The 20,159-nt window shown below is 36.3% G+C and overlaps 1 protein-coding gene across 2 annotated transcripts in view; it reads right to left on the bottom strand.

Annotated features, from left to right (window-relative positions):
• DEUP1 (deuterosome assembly protein 1) overlaps positions 1-20,159 on the bottom strand; it is a 79,820-nt gene that overhangs the window by 38,530 nt on the left and 21,131 nt on the right. The window contains exons 5-7 of one of the 2 annotated variants that reach the window (XM_045186749.2): positions 12,852-12,986; positions 7,217-7,330; positions 4,979-5,224 (exon numbers count right to left, since the gene is read on the bottom strand). In XM_045186749.2, the coding sequence (XP_045042684.2) occupies positions 4,979-5,224; positions 7,217-7,330; positions 12,852-12,986 (495 nt within the window). The remainder of the gene's footprint in view (positions 1-4,978; positions 5,225-7,216; positions 7,331-12,851; positions 12,987-20,159) is intronic. The other variant, XM_045186751.2, reaches the window with a different exon arrangement.

Here is a 20,159-nt window from a genome sequence, read left to right as displayed (position 1 = left end):
GTACCTGTTTTAAACAGTGGGATTTTTTAGATAAGGTTAAAATTTCAAAATAAACAATCTGTGTTACTACTAACACAAATTGTAGTAACACAAATTAATTTGATATGAATGTCATCTGTTATTTTGGCCAGTTAAAGAAGGCACTATCAGGGCTCCTTGTTTGCAAATTCCCCACCAGGGAGCCATCTACCGAGGCTGCATGTAGAAGAGTGGCCCTGCCTTCACTCGGGGGAGTGGGGCCAAAGGAGCTCTAACTCTGGGCCAGTGAAATGTAGCGTCACTGTGGGCTAGCGCTAACCGAAATTCTGTAAACTGTAGTAATAATGGGGTCTTTTTGTTTACTGTTAATGAAAATAATACCCGTAAGAGTGACACTCCCATCATTAAGGAAAAAACCTTATTTGTGATCTGGCTATACAAGTAGGAGGATTTATGTTGAAATTGAAAATCTTCATAATAGAAATCAATATTAATGATTTGATACATTTTTCTAATATGACTAGATATGCAAAGTTTTAATTATATGACAGCAGTATATAAATAGATTATAAAAGAGGCTGTGTTGATATTGATAAAGTGAGAGTTGTTAATAATATTGAGTTGATCTAAGAATTAGTGAATTTAAGTTGTATGTAGTTTTAAAACTGGCATGCTTTTGCATGAAAGTTAAATCAATTATTTTCAATGTGGATGCAAATATTCAGGAAAATTATTCTTTGGTATGTATTTTAGCTACTGGGACACTTTCAAGTTTATTTGGAACAACTTGGGTATGTAAATCTACTTTTTTAACTGTAAATTATATGAACTCTAAGTACAGATGAGGTATTTGTGATGAATACTTAGCATCTAAATTGACATGTTTTAAGTGTAAAATACACACCAGATTTTGAAGACTTAGCATGAAATGTAAAATATCTGAATAATTTTTATATTGATTACATGTTGAAATGACAATACTTTAGTTAGATGTTGTGTTGAACAAAATATATTACTATTATATATTAATTTCACCCACTTTTATTAATTCTTTTAATGTGGCTATTAGAAAAATTTAAATTATATTTGTAGTTTGCATTATATTTCTACTGCAGAGTGTTGCTCTAGTACTTAATGACACATTGACAAACAAACAAAAAAAGGCCAAGATTTTTTTGAGCATAGATATTGGAAAAAATTCAGAGCAATTTATTTGTCACTAATCTCCAATGGGAAACACTGCATATTTCATACACGTGAGTGTAGTGCAGCTCAGTGATTCAATATACGCAGTGACACTTATATGTATATTGACACACTCCAAAGTTGTAAAAGCATGGGTGAGAAGATGTGACTCATGTGAAAATTTAGACGCATATGGCATTAAAGTGTGTTGTAAACTAAAGAGAATTATATACCCAATAACTGACAGTAATTCAGATGGAAATGGTTGCCTTTTTAAATTCACGTGCAACACTGTCACATGGCAGTTTTGCAAAAATAAAAGAGAAACTTCTTTCAAAATGCATGCACTGGTTACAGTGACTATTTACCTCTAATTATTCCCATTGTGTAAAATATAAATTTTATACAACAAGTTTAGGGCCCATCTGTTTAGTTACAAATTTGCCTAATGGTTTGAGAGAAGCTGATTTTAAACCTTCAAATCATCTACCAAATAGTAAATAATTGATATCTTATCACTTACTATTTATTCTAAAGCAAAAGAATGAAGCACAAGTAAAATTTGGAAATAAAACAGAGACATGGCCAAACAAAAGCATTATTTTCAGCATTTTTTTCTACATGCATCAAAAACAGTGTTTTTCTGGGAATAGAGATTTTATCTTGAATTTTTTGAACCAAATTACTTCCCAAAAATCTTTTCATTAGAATTAAATCATGTGCACATGTGTGTGACATACTCCAGAAAAAAAAATTTGGTTATATTTTTAACACATGCAATTCTTCTGCCAAATATAAAATGAAAATTCTTAGTTTAATGTTCATAATGTTCCTAGATCCAAGGTTGACTAAATTATTTTTTAAATGAACAAATATTTGTAAAAGTAACTTCGGTAACTTTCTTTTAGAAATTGGTGAACAATAAATCAGTAACCCTCACATTACAGTTGATCAGTAACTATGGAAAACATCAAAAAGTAAAGTTAGAAAATTACTGGTGAAGGATATGAGAAAAGATACACTTAAAAATTTCAACCAAAGTTTCTCAACCTATCAGTATTTACATTTTGGTCTGGATAATTCTTTGCTAAGGGTTGTCTTGTGCATTGTAGGATGCGACATCTGGCCTCTACCCACTAGATGACATTCATACCACTTTCCCTTGTAGTGACGACCAAAAATTATCTAGGTATCGCCAAGTGACACCTGGGAGCAAAATCACCCCAGCAGAGAACCACTGATTTAAAGGAAAATTATAGCAATTAGACAATTAATAGTTATTTTATAACCTTTAGTATCAATATAAATATATACTTCATAATTATATTGACTTCTAGAAATAGCTGGGTTTTTATTTTGTTAGAATATATTCAGGGACATTTAATAAATTATTAAATACATTAATATACGTATGTATACATAAGGAAAAGTCAAAGTGCGTAACACGGACTTTCCTCAGGCCAGACGAGGCACAGAGCCTTCTCAGGAGTACGTGTAAGGCTCTGGAAGTTTATCTAAATCTTGGGTTGAGGGGTGAATTACATCCTGTTGATCTTGGGTGAGGAGGGTAAGTCAACTGCTTAGAGGATATTGCTAAAGGACAGGGTGGCCTTGGCCACAAGGAGGTTTGAGTTCTCTAACTTCCTGCTACCTCTTAGGACTTTCAGGTTGCACTGTCTCTCTTCTTGTCAACGAGGGCATGTCAGTGTGGTAAGTGTGAGCACCACAGGTTTAAGATATTTACTTGGAGACAGGGCAGAATTTATAATCTGAAGTGGGAATGTTAATTTATTAATGTTTCTAATGTACACTCTTCCTCTGTTTGTAACATTCTTTCTTTTAACAAGTTTCTCCAAATTACTGCCTGGAGAAATAGAAACGACCCAGTTCTGAGATGCAGAAAGGTGAGAGGTTGCTCAAGGAAAGCATCACAGAGAGAAAGTCAGTCATGCTTCCCAAAAAGGCCACAGAGGTTCTTTCTAGAATATGGGGTAAGAGCAGAGATTTCTATTCCATATGTCAGCCAAGGCCCAAGAGCTGAAGCTCAGTCTATAAAAGAGAATATTCTTGGATGTTGTAACAGGTCCAAACAGAATTTTTTGGGAGGTGTTTAAGAGGAACTATGTTAGTGAAGAAGCTGAACCTCACTGAAGGGTAGAACCAGACTTATGAAATATGTTTCAGGCAAACTAAAGATTTCTAGGGACCAGAGCCCAAAAGTCTTCAAGAAGAGACAAAGAGAACTCCTCCGTGTGTGCAGGAGAACCTGAAACCTGGGCGAGAATATTCAGAAAGCACCCAGAAAAGTAATCTCTTTATTTATTGACCGTGATCCTGGTGCAGGCTCCAGCAGTACAAAGACAGATGCATAACGAAAGTTTAAGTTGTGTTTAAATCAGGGCCGGAGGCATGACCAGCTGCCCCAGACCCAGGGAGATGAATGGGAAGCAGCCTCTGAGCGGGAGAGAATCCCGTCAGAACACCAGCAATCATGACAACCCAGCTTCCACAGGACTGGGTAGGCTGACTGGTGAGCTGAACGTTAGACCCCTAGACAACCTGGAGAGCAGGACTAGGAGCTGATCTCATTTTCGAGATTATCATAGAGAAGCCAGGGAAAACATCATCAATACCTTTTCTATGTCTAGAAAATTTATGACTTCCTTGGTGTTTAATATTTGTGGTTCAGTTTTGTTTGTTTACATCTGTATTCTAATTTGTATTAGAATAAAATCCTCTCCCCAACAGAGCTGAAATTTGGGGTGAGGGAGATGTACTTCTCTTAGAAATATCACAGAATAGTCTCAAGAAGCTGGGAGTCTTGTGATCTGCCCCCTTGCAAACTGGGGGAAGGGGAACACAGAAGAGTAGGTGTGGCAGAGAGAGAAGTTAAAGGACGAATCCCGTATGTCCTGTAGCAGGATGGGGGGATGAGGAGTTGGCCCAAGACTAATAAAGGACCCTGGGAGTTTAAGTGGCAGAGATCCTGTGGTGAAATATCTTAGAGAAGTGAGTGAAAGTCTGCTCAGACAGTGAATAAAGTAGGCCAACTGAGGAAAGAAGCTAAACGTTTGTAGGTGGGAGATGAGACCTAGAATGGGAGATAAAACCATAGAATGTCTCCAGTAACTGGGAGACCCATGAATAAGAAATACATATTTAGTAAAGAAGTTATAATGAGCAGTTTTGATGAATGCTGTACATCTTTGGTGGTTGCAAGTAGTAGAAAGAAAAGACATGATTATTTTCAAGTTAAGAAATTAGTGTTTGGAAAAATCATCAATCCCACGTACCAACATGGAAGTTAAGAGAACACTAGCAAAGAAACAAACAAAAAAGTCAAGGCTACTGTTTGATAAGTGATCATGTAAGGTTAACAATGCCAAATCACAGGGAGTGACCCCCACACTTCTTGTTGAGGTCATTAGAAAGTTGAACCCTTACTAATTTCCTGGATCTCCAACCCAGGATTCCTGCAAGTCAAAGAGGCACGGGGTCAGAGAATGAATAGTGAGGACAGAGGGGGGTGTGTGGTTAAATGGCCATGGTTTTCAGGTCTAAAGGTCCTGAGTGGCCTCTGTGATGCTGCACTGGGAATGCATTAGTACAAGGCCACTGCAGAGCCGAAGTGCACTCCAGTGGGTAAAGTACCTATGGGTTTAATAGATGTGCTCATCAAGTGAGAATTAGTTATTAAGAGGAAATATGAGCTGAATTTACACATGTCATGAAATTAGCATTCTGATCCATATAACTGTTATCATTTATACAAATCATGGGCAAAACCTGTTGAAAAATAAATATATATATTTACCTGGCACTGTCTTTGGTACATTTTCAGTTCCTGTAAGAGCTTCTGATTTTCATCTTGTAACTTATTCCGGCTTAATGCCATTTCACTCACAGCTGATTTCAATTTTTCAATAATGAACTCATCTCTCTCACTGGTTTCGAAGCTAGGATCTAATTCACATATCAGCTGAGGGATTTCAGAGCTGCTGTCTTCTTCTATGTGCTGTTTTTTACCACTTAGCTGAGTTTGGTAACTTTGTGCCTGTTTCTGAGAAATATGAAAATTGTGTCCATTAAATGGAGAATATCATGTTTAAGCTTACATAAAGTTCAAGAATAATAGAAAACAATTAGAAAAACACCTTTAAATGCATTATTAGGTAATGAAGCGTTACTCTTTGTTATTCAGTCTTGGGTTTGTTCTAAAACCTCAATTTTAGATGGCATAAAATGAAAGTATATTTGTATAACCTCAGAGCAAAGATGTAGAATAGGGCAGAGCTCTTGGGGTAGGGAATTCTTATTCACAAGAAAGAAAATCTTGAATATATAAAAAGTAAAATTATAGATTCAATTACACAATAGTTGAAAATGTCTCTATAACCAAAAATAAACAAAATGACCCAAAGCAATTGGATTGTAGAAGAAAGTTGTCAACACATAGAACAAGGGTTAATAATTCCTGTGTACAGAAACTTCTACACATCAATATGAAAAAGATAAATAACAAGAAAGAAAAATGGGCAAAGTTTATGAATAGGCAATTCACAGAAAAGGAAATGAAAAAGGCTAGGGAGAATACAGAAGGATGCTCAGTCTTACAAGCAGTAAAGCAAATCAAGCCAATATTACTATCAGTCCATCAAGTTGGTAAAAAAGACTGGTTATATTCTATGCTGGTGAGGGCATGGGTAATTCCTACCACCAACTCATGAATTATAAATTACTATAACCTTTGAAGTAGTAATCTGCTAGTATTTATTAAAACTTTGAATGGACATACCCTATGGCTCAAAATTCATTCTAATTTCTAGAATATTTATCTAACAATAGGAAAATATTGGCATTTAAATGCGCACATACAGTGATATTTGTTATAATATTGCAATGGCATAAAAATGGAAACAACCTGAATGTGCATCAATAAGGAAATGATTAAAAGAATTACAGCATATCTATTCTATACTATGGCATATCTGGTGTATCTACTATACACTACAAAATACTATGCAGAATTAAGTAGAATTTTACGTAGTAACTCAAAAAGATATCCATGGCATATTATCAAATAAAAACTTTTTTAAGAGAAAAAATATGCAACTTCCACACAAATACACATTTTTATATGTTTGTACAAACAAAAGGAAAGGAAGTAAAGATGAACACCTAACTGTTAGCAGTGTTTATATTAAATGAATAAAAATGGAGTAAAGGGATAAGGCCATTAATTTTACATTAAATTATTTTGTATTGTTGAATTCAGGGAACATGTATGACATATAATGCAAGTAACTTAAAGAGAGATTGAAAAGTATATCAACCAAACAGTAGTTTCTTATTGACTTTAGTTAAAAATTCAAAAATTTTTAACCAAGTGTTAAAGGCTTATTACAATCTGTATCCAATTCCCTAGGCTTACCACCTACCCTTTCCCACCTGCCACATGGACTACCAGCCAATTGACCCATTTTCCATTTCCAGAATTTGCCTTTTGCTCTCTTGCTCAGTGACTCTGCCGGTGTTATTTCCACCACCTAGAATATATTCTCTCTTGTCTCACAACATGTCCATTCTTCAAGGTCAGGCCCAGTCCCACCCCTGCTGGAGGATGTTTCTTGGTTGAGTCCAGATTTTTCTCTTACTCCTTGACTTCTAAAAGGATTTGGATCCCTTCCATTCACTTGTCATTATTGCCTGTAAGTCAGGACACATATTATCTCAATGTCTAGGCTGTATAGATCTTGAAGGCAGGGACCAAACAACCCTCAACTTTCTAAGAGACTAGCCCACAAGCACGCAAAAACATGTGCTACTAACAACGGACACTTCTACTAACACCATCCTTTGAGTCATGTAGACTAAAGTCACCATTACAGATATCTCATGCGCTTAGGACTTTAGAACCAAAGCTGGGCCTACTCTGGTTATTTTCTGTTAGTTGGCATTTCTACTTGTAAAAAGATTATATGCTGAATGGCAAAGATAGTAATATTTAACCTCTAATTTATTCTAATTTTGAGGGTAGAATTAGACAATGTACCTGAAATTGATTACACTTCTCAGACAATACTTTTTGTTGAGCATCTAAAGAAACCAGATGAGTCTGATACAGTATCTCTTGCTTGTCCCATTCTCTGGACTTTGCTCTAAATTCCTTTAAAAAAAAGTGGAAGGACAAAAATAAATTGGAGAAAATTATTCATTTTAAAGCACAATGAACAGGGCTTCTTTTATTTGTAAATCTTCATTCTGAGAAAAAATTAAGTGCATTTTTCCCCATTAGGAAAACAAAAAAGTATCAAATCACTCATCTTGGGGTTTATTGCTAGATATATCTTAATTTTTATTAGGAAACTATGGAATTTCTAACTTAATCCTTGTATAAAAATTAAGCCTTTTTATTTGTTAAAAATGAAAAAAAATTCTCTTATAACGAATGCTGATTCCTAATAAGGAAGTTTCAAATAACTTTCTGTATCCAGTACTTCCTTTCTATTTCCTGAGCAAAGACTGGAAGTGTTTTGCCTTCTTTCATTCTCTATACTCAGTCACCAAACCTGTTCCCTTGTTTTCTTACGGGATGGGGCTTGGACTGATTACTGACTGTCCCTGTAGTTTCCAAAGCTCTCAGGCAAGGGGAAGCCAAGGTCAACTCATTCCTGGGAACAGAATCTCAGGCCTCACTCAGGCAGTACCAACTGAGTTAACCTGGGGAAGAAGTGGTAGAAATAACTTGTTACAGCATGCTCAATTCTACAAGATTTTGCTCAAGGAGTGTATTCAGGGAGAATGATTACCTATTCACAACTTAACCTGAGGAAAGGATATGGCTTTGGGAATGCCAAACAAAACTTCACTATTCCCCAGCTTTGCCTAGGGCTGGCCATTTTTGTCTTTGCTTCTTGTCCAGGCTGCAAGAAACTTAAGAGTAAGTACTACGCATTTCATTACTTTTGTATTCCTCTCAGTGGCTGACAAAGTGCCAGACACCACTTACATTCCATGAATGTGCAAACAAAAGCAAGATATTAATACTTCCTAGAATTTAAACACTTCTCACTAAATTTTGCCAAGAAAACAAAATGGTTGGAAACAAACTCTATAACTACTAAGTCTTTGATCAGCTATCATTGCACATAGATACATATATGTTCTATATATACACATATGTTCAATTGCATATAGATGGCATGAATGTATTGATGTGTTCAATCATCAGTTCAGTATTTTTATTAAGCACCTAGTGTCAACCAGGTACTGTGGACAGAAGAGAATTTGGAAATACTTCATGATTTGAAAAATTTTTGAAAGAGACAAATCAAGGAATATACAATAAAGTAGGGAAAATGTACATGTAAACAAATAATTTTACAGTACAAGTGCAATATTAGCGTCACATAAAAGCCATGCAGAGTCATGATTATTTCAGCCCTCTCTGAGAAGGTGTCAAATGGAACCGTTCATTTGGCCAGAGTGATTGGTGCTGTTCTGGAAGACGGCTAAAATGACTGGACTGGCTATGCTGGAAAATGAATATACTTATTTAGGGAATGATTGGTGTATCTTGCTTAAAATGAGGAGAATATAGGATTTCATATTTTCTATAGAGATCTGATTTTAAAGGACATTCGAAAAAAGTTTTATTTTTTAAATCCACAAGTTCCAGAACAATCAGTGAAGAAAGGCTGCGACATAGGAGGCTTTTATAGTAACTAAAGGTGACCTGAAATTGAGTGGTGGTAATAAGATTGGAGAAATATGGATGGACCCCCTTTGAAATATATAATAATACTTCATAATAAATAGACTACAGTTAACCCTTGAACAACATGGGTTGCATGAATCCCCTTACACGTGGATTTTTTTCAATAAATACTGTAAATGTATTTTCTCTTCCCAAGGGTTTCCTTAGTGACATTTTCTTTTTTATAGCTTATATTGTAAGACTACAGTATATAATACATATAACATGCAGAATATGTGTTAACTATTTATGTTATCGGTAAAGCTTCTGGTTAATAGTAGGCTATTAGTTGTCATGTTTTGGGGAGAGTTAAAAGTAATACATGAATTTTTGTCTGCATGAAGTGGGGGGTTGGCACTTCTAACCCCCTCGTTGTTCAAGGGTCCAATGTATATTAAGATAAATGGAGATAGTTTATTCAAAATTATTGACTTTGATTCTGATATTCCACAATTTACAATTGGGTACATAAAAACAGTGTCTTTAGTAAGTGACAAACTTGTAAGACTCAGTTCTAGTAAAAAGTAGGCAATATTTCAAATCAATAGAAAGCACATAAAAATTGCTGTTTACTTTTAATCTAGAAAGGAGTCTTTGGAATCAGACATCAAAAGCTGGGCAAGGTTGACCTAGTTTATATCTTTCAGATAATACTAATATTTAGCATCTCCCACCCAACAACCTCAATCTGGAAAATAAGTATTTCCCAGGATGCTTTAGGAAGAGGCAGGAGCATTAACCTCAATCATACTTTCTTCAACAGGTAGAAATGAGGCCAAGCAAGGCTAGAAATGTATTCAGTTGGCTAAAACATCCATTACATTTTTTCCATAAAAGACACATTTTTCATTTTCACCAATTACTTTATTGATTTGGATATTTTGAGTACACAGGCTATCTCTCGCTATTGGCTTCTAGTGGGTAGAGGCCAGGGGTGCTGCTAAACATCTCTCAATGCATAAGACAGCCCCACAGCAAAGAATTATTTGGCTAGAATGTCAATAGCACCAAGAAACTTTGCAAACCACTTTTGACACATTCAATCAGTCATAACACCTTCTCCATGCACTGCACAAATCTTTTTCTTCACATTTCAGTTATGTTTTTACCTTTCTCAAAATAATAAAGCATAATATGCCAAAAATGTTGCATATTTTCTTCCATCTTCAATATTAAAATGGCTGCACAAAAATTCACCAATTTTAATAAGTTTTTTTAAACGCACGCTGACATGACCGCTGTCACAATACAATCTAACAAAATTGTTTTGAATGAAGTTTAGGACAACTAAGCACTACTAGAGCCACCATATGGGAAAAAACGTAATGGACTTTTTGGCCAACCCAATATATATCAGCAACTGCTTAACTGTCGTGGATTTCTTGGTCTTACAGATGTATTGGTTTCAAGATTAGCAAGTGAGCACAAAATATCCATTACTTAGGGGGCCCAGAAGAGACCTGGAGGGCTTTATAAGAATTTTTGTAGAGACTGGAGGTGTCGGTCCAGGTCCCAGAGGGTCTGTAGACTTGCCTCAACCTCCAGAGTAAGTTCTCCATAGCTGAAAAGCCTTTTCTGGGTCTTTAAATTGAGAGTGGGTCAGGGTTATTAAAATTAAAGTTTCTAGTGGAAGCAGCATTATTTTATTTATACATTATTTTACATATTTATATACCTACATATGTATTTTTAATTCCTCTATTAAATATTGAAAAATAGAACAAACATTTCTTTAGTAATTATTGTATGTCAGGGACTTTACACACCTTGACCTATAAGATAGTTTTAACTTTTTATTATGAAAATTTTCATACACAAAAGTAGAGAGTATAACAAACTTCCATGTACCCTTCAACAGTTTAACCTCTATTGACTTAGTCCAGTTTTATTTCCCATCTCTCTTCACCCTTATTTGTTGGGAGTATTTTAAAGCAACTTCCAGACCTCATGCATTTTTACTCCTGAATGTTTCAGCATGTACCTAAATTAATATATATGTATATTTATATATTTTTTCTTTCATAACCACAATGTCACCTCTAAGATATGTTCAGCCCCATTTGTTGGTGATAAAATGGAATCTCTGTGAGGTGAACAAGTTGCCCAAAGGTCACAGGGTAAATAAAAAAGTCCAGCAGGACCTGTTTTACTTTGAAAATTGTCCTGTTCTCCCACTAGCATGCTGCTCCCCGTTGCCCTATTGCTATGGCAGTGTGTGAATGTTTGTCCCAAAGGGGAAAAGCTTAGATGCAGACTAAAACTGGAACAGCCCATCTCTTACATATTAATTTTCAAATGGCTCTGAGTAAAAACAGGTACATGAAGTGTTTTCATAATTATACAGATTAAACTGTATCTACAGAGTGTGTTTAATAATTTTTATACAAACACAAGCAGAGTCATATTTTGTGACTAATTTCCACTCTACTTTTATGATATGTTTTATGCAAATACTTAGTTTCCTAAATGTAAGATGTATCACACAAAGTAGTTAATGTTAATGTAAAGCTTTCCTTTGTCTGAACAATCTATGTGAATGTGGTTCTCCCACTAACCCCCACGAGAGCCAATCAAATGGATAATCGGTGGCTTGGCTCCTGCACTTTCAATGAAAGCAACTGTTCTAACAGTGTGCATCTTTAGCCACCCTCTGTGAGACCAGGGTGTCTAACGCCCCCCTAGTCACACCGCTGCAAGAGCCAGGGGGTTGTACATGCTGCACTTAACTAGAGTGTCAACCTTACTTAGTAATTTTGTAGTAAAAAGTGTATATTCATTATTCAGCAGAATATAAAATTTGCAGGAATTAAAAAATCCAAGCCCCAAACTTCTTTAAAGTTACTGCTATAGGCTAGTTATAGGGCTGTGATCCAGATTCTTTTTTCTGCTCCTAAAAATATTTGGGAGGAAAAGTTTGAGAAGGACTATTAATTGAAGAGTAAGATGATAAAGTATAAAACCAGGCAATGAAAATTAGATAGGAGGAAGAAGGAGATAAGAGGCACTGGACCAAAAAAGAGGGGAAAACCTGGGCTGGAGTATGAGGAATAAAAGAAAGGAACAGATCCGAGACTCCTAACAGGGTCCAACCTGGATGATTGGGAGGTAGAGAACAACATCAACAAAGCAGAAGAAACTGAAATCGTTGGCTGCGTGCTGGTAGGAGCTGGGGTTCAGGGCTTGAGAACAGTGTAAGGAATTGAGTGAGAAAACATGGTGAGGGTCAACTGGAGGTCAATTACAAAACAACTGCGCAGCACTGGGAACTTGTCTACTGTTAGAGAATGGGAATTTGTAGTGGAATCTGTGTCCGCTGTTCCATGGCCTGTAGGAGGGATGCTCAAGAACACAGGGAAGAAAAACAGCTGGTTTGTTTCTTCCAAGGTTGGAAAGTTAAGGGGATAAGAATAAGTGCATTTGTGACATAGTAAACCTTTTCAGGGACCACGATTTTAGAAGTTCTAGGTGATACAGGTTGGCTATATTGGAGTGGCACTGCCTCTTTAAGGAAAAAAACCCTGACACTTCAAGCTCTCTTCTGAAAACTGTTACGAGGCTTCACTGGGATTTAAGAACCTAATAGTTAAATAGGCATTAAAAGATTTATTAGATATTCGCTCTCACAGACCCCAGGGATGTCCTTCAACATCAACTCAACATCTGCAGTTTCTTTGAACTTTTTTTTTGGAACTCCAAAAGTGCTGACATGTGTAGAAGACGTATAAATCAAAGTGATGTTTTAATTCACTAAGTGCCTGAAGTGAAGGTGCCCTATGAAAATATATTCAACGAGAAGTTGATCTGCCATTGTGCGTGTTAGCACAGCTGCACACGCCGTCGTGTGCACTGGAGACAAACAGCCCCCGCCCCCACCACAGCAACACAAATCCGTCTTCCATACACACAAAGAAACCAAGAGAAGAGAGCTCACCTCTAGTTTCTGGTTCAAACTGCTCGGTTCAAAGGGTATTTCTTCTTTCAGGTGTGGTAACTCTTTTCGCCGAAATTTATTTTGTTTCATCTGGTGTAATCTCAGTTTTTCAAAGCTATTAGTTAGTTTGGAGAACTGTAAATAATAGAGAATGCTAACGTTTTACTATTGCTGGTAATTTCTAACTTGGCTTCACTATCGTTCTTTTCTTGTGTACCTCTTTGAAAATTTAAGTCATGATTAGAAAATGCAGTAAAGCTTAAATATTCCAATTAGTGAAGATAGAACCAGTGATTAAAACTAAATAATTGAAGCGCAACACAATTCAGCTTTCACATAAATTTGGGACTTCCTTAACTGCACAGTTACACAATGGTTCACTTGATAAATGTTTTGTTCAGTTTTGTTTTAACCATATGTAGCCAAGCTTATAATTTGTAAAAACTCAAGTTTTTTCCTTACTTTATTTAGTGCCATCTTGTGTTGACAATTTAAATTTCAGGATCTCAGTCTGTAAAATTAGCAGTTTATCCTTTATTCAAGAAAATGGAATACTTAATTTAAAAGACAGAAACAACATAAATGACTTGCTCATGACTTGCTTATTGCAGTGCCACTCCAATAAGCTTGACATAAGCTTAAACTTAAACACCAAAATTGAAATATTTTTCTTACCAATAATTTCTTTTATAATTTAGGCCATTATATTTTTATGTTTCTTTTTTCTACTGTCAAATAATAGATTAAGAGCAGCATGGTCTGTCAACATCTGTGAGGAAATTTTTATGTAACTGTTTACAAAAGTTTGTATTTTTATTTGCAAATAATTACAGATTCGCAGGAAGTTACAAAGATATTACAGAGAGGTTCTGAATCCTCTTCACTCAGTTTCTCCCAATACTTACACCTGAATGAACAATATCAAACCCAGGAAATTGACGTCAGTACAATACATGTGTATAGGTCTATGCCATTTTTATCACGTGTAGATTTGTGTGACCACAGCCACAGTCAAGGTACAGAACCGGTCCATCACCACCAAGATGTCCCTGGTGACCCTCAGCACTCAATCCCGCACCCCTAACCCCAGGCATCCATCAGTTGTTTTCCGTCTCTATATTTTGGCACTTTGCGAATGTTATAAAATGGAATCTGACAATATGACATTTTGAGATTGGCTTGTTTTTATCTGCCTAGTGCCCTTGAGATGCACGTGTGCACCAATAGTTCATTTTTCTTTATTGCTTCGCATGATTCCATGGCACGGGTGTAACCACAGCTTATTTAACCACTCAAATATTGAAACATTTTGGGTATTTTCAGTTTTTGGCTATTACAATTGTGTCCATAGCTTTATCAGATATTGAATAGCCACTTCTGCTTTCTTTTTTCTTTCTCATGTAAATTAAAAATCGAGATATAATTTACCTACCACAAAATTCACCCTTTAGACTACATAATTTATTGGTTTTTAGTATATTCACCAAGTTGTGCAGCCACTATCTAAGTTCAGAATACTTCCATCATCACAAAGAGAAATGGCATACATGTTCATAGTGACCACACATTTTCTCCTTCCCCAAGCCCCTGGTTACTACTAACATCCACTTCCTGTTTCTATTGACTTGCCCATTCTGATCATTTCATATTAATGGAGTCATCCAACATGTGGTCTTTTGTGTTTGGCTTCTTTCTTTTAGCATAATGCTTTCAAGGTTTATCCATGTTATAACATGGACCAATAAATACTTCCTTCCTTTTTATGGCTGAATATTAGTCCATTGCTTGGATATATCACTTTTTGTTCACCCATTCATCAATTTATGGACATTTGGGTTATTTCCACTTTTTAGGCCATTGTAAAAAATACTATGAACATTTGTACAAGTTTTTGTGTGGATATATGTTTTTATTTCTCTTGGGTATATACCCAGGAGTGGAATTGCTAGGTCAGAGGAAACTCTAAGTTTAACATTTGAAGGAACTGCCAAACTGTTTGAAAAAATGGCTGAATCATTTTCCATTCCCACTGGCAATGTATAGGGTTCCAATTTCTCTATACCCTCATCAATACTTGCTATTGTCAATCTTTTTGATTATAGCCATCCTGGTGAGTAGGAAGGGGTACCTCATGGTTTTGATTTACATTTTCCCAATGACTAATGATGTTGAGCATTTTCATATGCTTATTGGCCATTTGAGTATCTCTTTTGTAGAAATGCTTATTTATATCTTTGCTTGTTTTAAAATTTGGTCATTTGTCATTTATGGTTGACAAGTTATTTTTTAATTAGAGATACTGGCCACTTATCATAGACATGAGTTGCGAATATTTTCTTCCATTTTGTGTGTTGTCTTTTGACTTTCTTGATGGTGTCATTTGAAGCACAAAGTTTTTTCAGTTTTGATGAAGTCAAGGTTATTTAATTTTTCTTGTGCATTTGGTGCCAAATCTAAGAAACCATTGCCTCATGCGAAGTTAGAAACTTTGCTCCTAATGTTTTCTTCTAAGAGTTTTACAGATTCAGTTTTTACAGTTAGGTCTTTGATCCATTTGAGTTAATTTTTGTCTATGGTTTAGGTAAGGGTCCAGCTGAGTTCTTTTGTATGTGGATATTCAGTTGTCCCTTTACTGTTTGTTGAAAAGACAAGAGTCTTTTTCCACTGAATTATCTAAGCATCACTTTTGCTTTTTTATTAATATTTGGGTTTATCATGTTTGACTTTCACTAAGCTTCTTGAATCTGTAAGTTTACATCTTTTCAGCCATTACTTCATTGAATACTTTTTTACTCCCACCATTTTTTTCTCTCCTTCTGTGACTCTGATGACACAGATTGTCAATTCACATCCTTGATGTTAATTTTCTTAGTCTATTTTCTTTTTTTAATCTTCACCTGAAGATTTTTTTCATTGATTTTAGAGGTGAAGGGAGAGATAGATAGATGATAGATAGATAGATAGATAGATAAAGAAAAACCCATATGAGGGAGAAACATCAATTGGTTTCCTCCCATGCACTCTCATCTGGGTGTGGAACCTGCAACCTAGGGGTGTACCCTGACTGGGAATCGAACCCACAACATTTCGGTGTACAGGAAGACACTCTAAGCAACTGAACCACTAGCCAGGGCCTGTTAGTCTATTTTCTTTCTGCTGTTCAGATTGGGCAATTTGTCTTTTGCTATCTTCAATTTCATTGATTGTTTTCTCTATCCTCTCCCTTCTGCTTTTAAGCCCATCCATTGACTTTCTTTTTTTTTAATTTGGTTATTGTATTTTTCACTTATAAAATTTCTAATTGGTTGTTCCTTATAGTTTTATTTATTTACTAAAACTTTCTAATTTTTCATTTGCTTTAAGTATTTTTGTAAATTGTTCATTGAAGAATTTTTATGCCAGCTGCTTTGAAATCCTTGTCAGATAATTCTAACATCTGTATCAACTTGGTGTTGGCATCACTTGATTATCTTTTCCTATTTAAGTTGAGATCTTTGTGGTTCTTTGTATAATGAGTGATTTTTTTTATTGAAACCTACACATTTTGGGGTATTGTGTTATGACACTCTGGATTTTATTTCAATACTGTATTTTAGAGGACCTCTTCTGAAACATTCCAACGTGGAAAATGGCATGCTACCTCATTACCTCCAGCTAGCAGTGTAAGTTCAGCTCTTGGCCTTAGCTGGTAACTGGGGAAAGGTGTTCCTTACTACTTTTGAGTGGGAGTGGGACTTCAGGTTCCCTACTAGTCTTTTGCTGACACCACCTTGATTAGAGAGGCATAGGTGCCTTGCTACTGTTTTACACATGGCCTTCAGTGATATTGTAGTGAGGGTAGGTAGCCTTGTTACCACTGAGGGGTGGGGAATATCCTGATTCTTCATTATGCTTCCTGATACTATTCCAGCGAGGAGGAGCAGGCATGCCTCATCATCAGCAGATAGACATAGAAATCTAGGCTCTTCATGATACAGAGAGGCCTAGACAGACCTGGCCAAGGCCAATAACCTGGCCAGTGCCCCAAGTGTAACAGGAGGAGAGTAGAAGGGCTGCAGGAGGCTAGCGTGGGTGCATGATGACAGATTCCCCACCCATGGGCAAAGACCTGTCAGGAAGAAGTCACTGCGTGAAAAGCTAAAAGCCTTCCTACCCCCTCCCGATGGATCCCTGGGTGGGGGTGGGACCAGAGGACATAGTTGCATATGACTGTACAGGTCAACATGAAGATGAGGGAGATGCTTTCCTGTCAGTCTAGCCTGGGAAAAAGACGGGATTGGCCGAGGGGTGCCAGATCCTCCCGGAGAGCACTGAAGTTTGGGCCTGGAGATTTAAATTGAGGGAAGAGAGAAATGTGCTCTTCTTCTTGGACCCACCTGGCAGATGTGTTGGCTGGGGCTTGGGGGATCAGTTGGTTCTGGAAGCCTCATGGTGAATGGCAGCTCTGACAACACATGCAGACTCCAGGAGGGAGTCTGAAGCTGGAGAGCTGCTGGCATAGCCACCTTGGGCTCCAAAAGACAGATAAGGATGGAGTGGCCATTCTGGGCATTGTTTTGGGCTTTGGTCTTTTGGGGAACATCTGGGTTTTGATTGTGTTTTATGGAAGAGATGAGCCTGGAGGTGGGGAATCCCCCATCCTCCCAAATTATACAACATTTTAATAAAGACCTCTTTCCTTCCTCACCAACCTCTGTCTCCAGAATTAGCCTGCGGGTGGTGATGGGCAGCCGAACCCCACTTTTCTTCACTTCAGTTAACATTCACATGGTCTCCACTGACACTATGGTTTGGGGAGGGCTTTGTTAATGCCCAATAGTAATGAAATTCCTGCCTCTTCACTCAGTCTTCTCTGATACCTCCCAGATGGGGAAGGGAGTACTGGTCTACCTCGTATAGCATGGTGAGGGTGGAAACTTAGGTTGTCCACTTTACTGGGGTGGGTTTTAGGTTGTAGTCCTTTTCTGGGGCTTTTGGCTGGACTAATCATGTTTAATCTTGCTAGGTTGTCTTTTTTCTGGTCTATTTGCTGAGGAGAGAAGGCTTTCTGTGAGGCTTTTTTTGTTTGTTTGTGCCCACTGGAGTATCTGGGTTGCCTGCTTCTTTGTTATGCAGTCAGGGACATATGAGGCAAATAGAAATCTCAGGGAACAAATTATCATGTCACTCTTTGGGTCCCAAGTTCTAATTGGTCTGTCTCTCTCTACACTTCTTAGAGTCTTCTTATACTGTTTTATAAATAATGTCCACGGTTTCTAATTGCATTTAGAAGGAGGAATAGGGAAAATTAAATCTACTCCATCTTCCCAGAAGTGGAAATCTCAAATACATACATATTTTGTAAAGTTCTATAATGGTTAGAAGGAAAAGAAAATATGCCCCCACCTTTTTTCCAAAAAAGCAATTTCTACATGAAAGCTTTGACAGAGTTGAGTTATTCAAGGCAGAGTGTGATAAAGTGTATCCTTAAGATATTTTAGGAAAATGAAATTGTACATAAACCAGGAATTTCAAAGAAGGCAGCAGTTGAGTAAGCTGGCAGCAACAAAAGCATGCTTGCCACAAGACAGCATTTTTATGATTAGAAAAAAGACATACTACTAGCTATTATGCAAAGCAAGTCAAGTTCATAGTACTTTTTTTCTCTTTGTCTTTTTATCTCCTTCCCTCTTTCTTTTTCTTCTGTTCTCCCTAATTCTCTTCTTTCCTTTCTTGTAACCAGAGAAGAGAAGAGAGGCAGAAAATGGTAAAGGAAACAGATGGCTGTTCTCTCAACAATAATGTAGTGTTTCCAGAGTGTGTCCTGTGAAATACCTGTTTACAGCATTTACATTGTAATACTGTACTATAATATTAGTAGGTTTTGGTTTAAAAATAAAAAGGGTTCTATGGTCAAAAATATTTGGAAAATGATGGATTAAAGAGGCTAAATGCATTTGTTTAAAGCAGGACTTCTCACAGCCTCTAATATGCTAATAATTACTCTGAATACCCAGGAGCGGAGGAGTAAGCATTTCCTAACCTCTCAGTATCAGCGATACACAGAACAAATTTCTGTGAAATTGCCATAAAGATATTTGCTGGTTAGCCAGCAGCCATGCAAAGCATCAAATGACAAGGATTCATTTAGTAAGTGACTGCTCAACACCTTTAAACAAGGTCCCAACATTTTTTAACAACAGACATAAGCAAATAATACAAGAAGCTGAAGATTTGGTAAGCATGACTGAACTAGTTAAATATAATTTAGAGATCATGCTTAATCTGTATTTAGATTTCTATATATTGTCAAACTTATTCCAGATCATAATCTCTTGTTTATACTGAAAAGTTGTAGTGATTTAATATTTATATTGCAATTTCAGACCTTTATAGAAAATGCAAGGTTGAGTGAATGAAGTGTTAAATGCTGAGAGTCTTAGCAAGAAAACACCATATGATGTTTCATAATTAAAGCTACCAACTAGTGGCAGCTATTTACATTGCAGGCAAAATGTCTTAAGAGCTAGTCTTAAAAGATCATACCTATTATGTGGCATCAAATGTTTCATATTCCAATATTAATGGCTGGTAATATCCCTAAAAAGGTACTTAAGGAGGATGCATTAACTACTTTGGACTCCTTTAACTATATTACCATTTATGAAATCTTTGTATTCCAAAGAAAGTTGGTTGTAAAGTACAATTTCATAATCAAACTATATTTTACATTGATTTATTTACTAAGTTAAGCAAGGATATAGCATTTACTATACCTCAGATGCTCAGATGATTATTGCCCTGTGTGTTATCTGTGTAAGGGAGAGAAGACTTTTTGCTTTCCAGCAATGGGGAAACATAGGACAAATAAGAAAAAAATCAGTATCCCTCTCATCACATATGCAGAGCCCTGTCGTTTCTGAAACAGCCTACCAGTAACAAAGTAATAAAGCCCAATTTTTTTCTTTCAATGATCTATTTCACAAGAGCAAATGTGCATATTTTAAATTGCCATAGAAAAATGGACTTCCTTATTAGGGAGTAATGACTACAAAACACTAATTTTGTTTTTTTGTTGTTGTTCACATAGCTATTTAGTATAATTAATCAACCAGTCATTTGATAAACAAAAAGCTATTAGTCTAGCACTGTGCTAACAGTTTGAGAGATACAATCTAGTAAAAGACAAAAATCAATACATATAAAACAACATAAAACAGGGTCAAACATATAGCCTGTGGTTAAAATATAAGATCTTTTGTTTGCATTAAAAACAACCATTTTAATAAAATTAACACAATTTTATAGGTCAAAACATATGTCATAATG

This window comes from Desmodus rotundus, chromosome 5, assembly GCF_022682495.2.
Source record: "Desmodus rotundus isolate HL8 chromosome 5, HLdesRot8A.1, whole genome shotgun sequence".
Classification (NCBI taxonomy): domain Eukaryota; kingdom Metazoa; phylum Chordata; class Mammalia; order Chiroptera; family Phyllostomidae; genus Desmodus; species Desmodus rotundus.
This window is presented reverse-complemented; position numbering and strand designations above follow the sequence as displayed.